This window comes from Telopea speciosissima, chromosome 2 (assembly GCF_018873765.1).
Source record: "Telopea speciosissima isolate NSW1024214 ecotype Mountain lineage chromosome 2, Tspe_v1, whole genome shotgun sequence".
Taxonomy (NCBI): domain Eukaryota; kingdom Viridiplantae; phylum Streptophyta; class Magnoliopsida; order Proteales; family Proteaceae; genus Telopea; species Telopea speciosissima.
In genome coordinates this window covers 9,886,335-9,893,740 of record NC_057917.1, presented here as the reverse complement: position 1 = coordinate 9,893,740, position 7,406 = coordinate 9,886,335, and the positions used below count along the sequence as shown (strand labels likewise).

The 7,406-nt window shown below is 37.2% G+C and overlaps 1 protein-coding gene across 1 annotated transcript; it reads right to left on the bottom strand.

Annotated features, from left to right (window-relative positions):
- Positions 1 to 626: 626 nt before the first annotated feature.
- LOC122650429 (MLO-like protein 3) lies at positions 627 to 6,606 on the bottom strand. The gene is made up of 15 exons (XM_043843843.1): positions 6,448 to 6,606; positions 6,300 to 6,357; positions 5,868 to 6,091; positions 5,484 to 5,600; positions 4,749 to 4,809; positions 3,165 to 3,253; positions 2,852 to 2,926; positions 2,664 to 2,752; positions 2,046 to 2,095; positions 1,910 to 1,950; positions 1,650 to 1,823; positions 1,520 to 1,555; positions 1,338 to 1,405; positions 1,174 to 1,234; positions 627 to 1,080 (listed from the first exon to the last, which is right to left on the bottom strand). Exons 1-15 carry the CDS (start codon positions 6,604 to 6,606, stop codon positions 769 to 771), a joined length of 1,614 nt encoding a protein of 537 aa, XP_043699778.1. The 3' UTR covers positions 627 to 768.
- Between the last annotated feature and the right edge of the window lie 800 nt (positions 6,607 to 7,406).

Sequence of the window (7,406 nt, the reverse complement as noted above, 5' to 3'; positions counted from 1 at the left end):
TTTCTTCTCTTTCTATTTTCAACTACATAAAACATTTCATTAGCCCCACACTTAAAAAGGAGATCAATGGAACAAGAATTGTTACAAATCAATTTCCCTATTTTCAAAACCTTATATTCGTTGATTTGTAACAATTTCCCTTACAACCAAAAATTTGCTCACTAATATTGAAATCAATTCAATTATTCATAACCTTATACTCATTATTTTTTTTATCGATTTGTTATCGGTCGGTCTAGTGCGGTCCGGTTTTTAGCCAGTCCTATCATACCCCAGTCCAAAACCAATCCAATAAGGATCGGTTCGGTTCGGTCTTGGGTTTTTTCGGTCGGTCTTAATGGTTCGGGCTAGGATTTGACACCCTTAGGTTGATGGCTGAAGCAGAGAGCTCCGTCTTCAGCAAAGCTGATGGGCTTGGGCTTCTTACATATTGGCCCAAGACCTTATGAGCCTTGATTAATAGCCTTATTTAATCATTGGCATAGCCTTAAACAGACTTTGTTTGAATTTTCACCAGAAAATGAATAAAATGTTGCATTTTTATGTAAATAAGGGGATTGATACATGTACTGATTTACATCTTTTGTCATCTTAAATCAATGTAGTAGTAGTCCTTAGTGTATGAGTTGTTTCATATACTCTCTGGTTCTCTCATTTGAGGCAACAATCCCCTTGTTTCATGTTGTATGAAAACTATGAAGCTAACTCATCTATACATTTGGTTACATGAATTCAATGCTTCCTGAATTGCAGAGGTCCTCTCATGACTCACTTCAAAGTCGATAATTCTATGACCACAGATCCAGAAGCAAAATTGGCATCTTTTAGTACCTCTTCGACTTCCCTGATTTCATCCCAAGGGGATGAAATAATTTCTGCAGGTGTTGTTGTATGTCGAGGGGTAGATGGTGCTGAAATTTCCAAAGGACTCCCAAATTCAGAGTTGGAACCTCTTATTAGAGGTCGATGTGATGATTCTGATGATTGTTGTTTCTTCTTCTTCGCCCTTTCATGCCATCGCCTTACTGATTCCATGGTGTTCTCATCTAATACTGCTGCACTCTTGTATTGTGAACCCATCTGTTCCAAACAACAATCCATAGTCAACATACATTTGAGATCTATGAAATGGCAGCTCAACAGAACTGCAAAGTTTATCTTCCTATAACTCACCTGTGTCACAAGGGCATAGATTGGAAGTGTAATGTAGCTGGAAAGGATTTGCACAAACAACCTAAGAAACAAAAAGAGGGTTGTTTACAGAGGAGAATGGACAACTCAAGAAGAAGAGGTGATACAGATGGATTAAATTGAAATTAAAAGGAGATGGCCCTTACGCTAATGACCCCCTTGTGACTGCCATTGCTATGCTTTCTTGGTAACAAGATTTCAATGTAAATTGCCACTGATAAAGATGAGAAATGAGAAGGCAAAAACAGAACAAATTAAGCATTTTTTTTTTCCCCTCTTAATTGTGTGCATCTGATAAGAAAGACATAAAGGAGTCAGAGGAACATACCGTTGCCCAGAGAAAGAAAGCGAGCTCAAAAGCATTCTAGAAAGATAAGAAAAGATAGAACAAATCAGTTTTATGAGAAAATATCAATAAAAGTGGGATTTTCTTATTTTGGAATTACAGAGGGATTTACCATGAACATGGTGAAGTGTAGAAGACTCAAAACAAATCTAGGCTTACTGAACCAGAAAAGATTGTCATCAGGTTGCACCACAGGGGCTCCTATGACAACAGAGGTCTGTTCTTTGAGTTGCAGAGCCATTCTTGCCAAAATGACTTCAAGTTTGGTTCCAAGAACTAGTACTATCTACAGAAGTAGAATGGATTGATTAGTGAGAAAAACTAGTATTCCTAAAACAAGAGAAAAACAATGGTGGTTGCTTTAATACTTACTAGCAATGGAACATAGGCTATCCAAAGATATAGATGAAATCCTGGTTCAGTTCAAATGATTTTTAGAATGTACTGAAACAGTTATCGAAACAGGATAAGAAAAACAAAAAATTTAAGGAATTAATAGCAATCTTACCATTTACATCACCTAGCAGGAGGATAACAACAACCAACCACAGAGAGGGGCTGTTGAAACAAACAAATTAGATTAATAGGAAGATCTATAGTGGATGGTAACACTAAGGCCTTTAAAGTTTGCAACTTTTAACATTTTTTGCATTGGAAAAATTGGTTTCATGTCCAAACAGAGTTCCAAAATATTTCCCAAGTTAAAAGAGACAGGAAGAGTAAGTGTAAAGTGTAAATTAGACCGAATGAGGTTTTCAATGGTAGTCCATGTTGACATTTCTACAAAAACGTTAAGAGCAGAATATATAAAATGAAAGTTAAGTTGGGATAGAGCCCACTTCTTGACATGGTTGTGTGAGAATCAAATAAGCTTCAATGCAACAAGTGAACAAAATATATATGCAATCCAAGTGAGGCAAATAATCAAACACCACAAGAGCAATATGCACAACACAAGAGATTTTACGTGGAAAACCCTCCAATGAAGAGGGAAAAACAATGGAATTATTGGGTTTCATTGGAGTCCAATGTGAAGACTTATAGGTACTTTAGCACACTCTCTTTAATGACTAGCTTTTGAGTATGAGTTCTACCCAAGTCCCTAACTAAGTATTTAATGTATTACCTGATTCCAATTACAACCTTGAAATCCTCCTCCAAGGACCTCTGTATGTATTTTCGGAAATTGAAATTGGTGTTGGTGGGCATATGTGCCTACATGAATTATAAAACGATGAACTCAGAGAAAAGTTAATGAAAGAACCACTTAGTTGCAGTATCTTTGAAACAAAAAATAGTTAAAGATATTCTTACATTGATGAAGCCATGGCGCAGTGTGAGATAATCAACTTCTGCTACCGAGTTGAAGAATTGGCGGAAGAAACATTTCTGATCCATTTTTTTTCACATTCATGATATCAATACAGGATTGTTGCATATGATGAACTTCATTCCCATGAGAGGGTGCTGTTCTCTCTGCCGCAGCGCCCAGGCACATGGGGGTGGGTGCAATGACCACCCTGCCCCCTGAATGGCAAGATCATATGCTGGGCACAGCCTACGCTGCGGCACAGAAAACATTCTTCCAAATTTTTTATATGACAAAGGAGGGAAAAAGTGAACTTACAATCCATAGAAGTATTGTTGACCTTGTCCAAATACCCAAATGTCGTCTACCGAATGTAGTTTCCCGTGTAAATCTAAACCGTGCAGGATCTGAATTGAAAGGACATTATTTTTAATTTAGGTTCTGTTTGATTGGCAAGAAATAGATAGAAAAGAAAATATATATATATATATATATATAATATAATAAGATAAAAATTATGATGACATAATGATTGATTTAATGTATTTAATATGTTTAATTTGTGATTTATGATTTTGATCAGCCCAGCGGCCCCAGCCCAGCTCATGCCCTTTTGGACTCAAGATGGGCATGGGCAGGTTTGGGCAGTCCTAGGCTCACCGGATCAAACTTACACCTCTAGAAGCCAAGGTCTAAGATTGGAATTGGAACCAAAATCGGACAATAAGTTGAATCGAACTGAATAAATTTGGTTCCAGTTAGGTAGGATATATAGGCCGAATAAAACTGAATAGAACTGAATAGAACCAAATAAAAATCAAATAGAACCGAATACAAAAAGGATTGCGGACAAAAAAAAACCACGTAGGTTCAATTTGAGTATCAAAGTTCAAATTGAATATCTATCTTAATTGTATCTTGTTCGATGTAGGTTCACAATAACACTCCCTTGGACTAAATCAAAATCGAATAGAATATGGAACGAACCAAACCAATTGAACAAGCTTACATATAAGTGATCATGTGTTGGTAAGCCATGGAATGTCATATACAGATGTCTAAGGTTGAATTCTTGTTAGACACAATATTAAAATTTTTTTGACATTTAATATCGGGATTGTCTAAATGATTCCTCTATAGATGTATTTCTCTCTCTATCTATTTTCTTTTAATATAAAATGACTTCTTTGTCCTCTTATGTATGGAATCGTTTCGTTACTCTTCATTAGTGCGTTGTCCTATCACGTGTCTTCAATGAAACCTTCCCCTCCCTAAACAGTGATATGACATTTAAAGAAACTAATTAAGTTCTATTTCATACTAAATGGATCCTTAGTCTACGAAGACTACATAAATTATTTAACACGTATATCTCTAATCGTGTCATATGAAAGGGTGATGTGACAATTCTGACTATTGAATATTTAAAAAATGATATAAATCAGTCATATATATTTAAATTTCAATCATTTACACTCTCATATATATCCATGCATCCTCTTGATACCACGTGGCAAACTCTGTGGTTACAACTTGACATGTCATGATTAGTGCAGACCAAGCCCTGACCTGGTCATAGTGCATTATTCATAACTTTTACAAATTAAGTTGGTAAGAGTATTATATTATTAATTTAATATTTTCTATAGCCATCTCTATTATAGGTTTGATTGTTTGAATGTATACCTCAGCCAAATTAAAAAGATAAAGTTAAGAATGAAAGCCTCCAAGTCAGAGTCTCATGGATTAAGTATATAATTATTAGGTTATGGTTGGTTCCATATCACCGGTCACTTGCAGATACAGTGAAAGCGAAATGATAGATTTAATTAGTGTTTTCTCTTCAACATTAACCACTAAAAAGTGAAAGGGAAGGGAAGATAAGTAAAGTAGTATATATACCATTGGCCACTTGGTAGGAGATGGATTGAGTCTCTTCTTCCCAAGCTTTCCAACGCCTCATCTGTTCAATCAGGAATTGATTAATCCCCACCCAAAAACCAAAAAGATTAAAGAAAGATTCATAATTTACTTAACCCTCATCTTAAGTTACTTTAAGAAAAAAAATTAAGGCTAAGTTCTTGGTGAGATCCAGTAGTAGAGGTCAAACCACCCTTGAAAGTTACTTCTTCTTGGTTTAGAAACATTCATAAGTCACTAATATTGTCTGATATGAGTTTATTGGATCATGTTTTGGACTAGGGTTTTGCGACACCAATAAGATATTGAATCGAAACCGATATAAGTTTATTGGATCATGTTTTGGACTGGGCTTTTGTGACACCGAAACCAATAAGAGATCGAATCGAATTTAAAAAATCAGACTAAAAATCAAACCCAAATTGATAAGATATGGAACCAAACTTTAAAAATCGGATCAAAACCAAACCCAAATCAATATAACCCAATAAGAAACCGATTTTTTTTTTTCCGTACTTCTAAATATATTTAAACGGTAAATCAAAACAAAACCGATAATAAACCAAAACCGAACTGAAACCGGTGTACCCTCATTTGATCATGTTTTGGACTCGCACCAAAACCGATGAATCTGAATCGAAACCGATCCAAACCGACCAATTGACACCCCTAGCTAGGACTCTCTATACTGTAAACTGTGTAGAGAAAGACTCATACCTTTGCCCTTCCTAGTCCCATGGTGACGAGACTGTAAATAAGTTGAGTCGCTGCTAACACAAAGATAAAGATGTGTAGTTGGTGTACTCCTTCATAGGAAATCAGTGGAACCTTTCCCTGCATATATATATTAAAGATATTATTATATTTTTTTTGGTAATGGTTCCAATTCGATTCCTCTACTTCCGCCTGCCCCTACTGCCTTGTGTACCCCACACACAAGCAAGGTGGAATGTTCCATCTTACCCCTGTCCGAGTGTCTTGCCCGAATGAGAGTAAGGTGGTATTTTCCGCTGCACTTGTGTGTGGGGGCGCACGATAGTACCGGGCCGGCGGAAGTAGAGGAGTCGGGTCTCTCTATTGAGTAAACAATGGTTGACATACAGAAGCGCATGTAACAGAGATGGAAGTGGTAGATGCTAATAATCTGTGTGGATGCCATGGACGCATGAAGTGTTGGGTGAGACTGAATTTCTGTCCAGTAGTAGCGATTGCAGATTTAGGGCATGGAAGCATGGTATCTGCAACTTTCATTGGTATACAAATACTTGAGATGGGTCCTTGTAGTGCTACCAATACAAGCGAAATGAACCCTAACAGCATCAGCTCTGCAACCACCACCAATCACAAACCACCATATCAGTATGAAATTAAGAAGCTTTTGTAATGAGATAATGTTTTCTGTGTTGCAGCGGAGGGGTAGTCTGTGGAGGGGGGCAAGATGGACATTGCGTTAATCCCCATGTATCTGGGCGTAGGCTGGGCTGCGGCACAGAGAACATCGTCCCCATTTGTGCAAAAATAAAGAAATCAGACCTGATTTAAGTTTCTCCACTGCTTCCTCAAGTGATTTCTTCTTATATTTCTTTAGCCACTGTAATTAATCAAAAGGGGTTTATTAGAGGAGATGTTAATTAATCTTAATCATAATATTACAAATAATTGAGAAGAAGAAGATACTTACTATAGTAACGCGGTGAATGATTTGTTCAAGGATTATGGAGAGGAAGATGAGGCAGAAACAAACGACGGCGACCGCCCATGTAGGTGTTTCTTGAAGATCTCGAATTGGAGTCGATGTTGTTGTAGATGTAGGTGTGGATGTGGATGTTTCTGCTGCCATTGTTTCTTCTGCAATTCTTGTTAATTCACAGAAGAAAGGAATTAATTAAGCTGGATTGTCAGACACTAATAAAGATATATATAGAGAGAGAGAGCTCTCATTGTGGTTGTAAGAGAAGGAAGGAAGGAAGGAAGGAGAAGATTAAGTTCAGATGGTAAAGGAATTGATCAATTCTTCAATAGTGGAGGCTTCTTCACTGGTAGCTTCTGAGAGCAATTTCGATTTGGTGAAGGTACTATCCATAATCCCATATACGGTTTGACCCGGCCGGTCTCTTTTGGACCAACTGTAGAAAAAACCGCTAGATTGGAATCTTTTTCTCACAGTGGTTGACCGAGTCAAAACAATTAGAGAAATCACTGGGCCCATCATCATAAGACTTTTCTTTTTTTTAACTTTTAACTTTAGGTTGCTTGCACAGTTGCACTTCCCACACTCTTGATGTATTTCAACTCTCCAAGGTGGGTGGTACTCTAACGGCCGGTTGGTGGACCCATGATAGGATGGGTTGTCATCCGTCAGATCTATCATCCATCCAGTCGTTAGGTAAACCAGGCCATTTGATTTTTTCTGTCAATATTTTAATTACATCCAATGGGGGGAAGGCACATGAGTGTCTAATCAGGGGCAGAGACATCATTTTATGGTATCCTGTGAAAGATGGTAGAAAACACCACCAAGTAGGGATCTTTTTCCCATAGAGTCAAATCTGGCATTGTTCTTGCAACATCTTTGATAATATATGGAGGAATCATGCATGGACTAATTCGAGTCTAGGTACGGCTCTTGCACTATTCTAA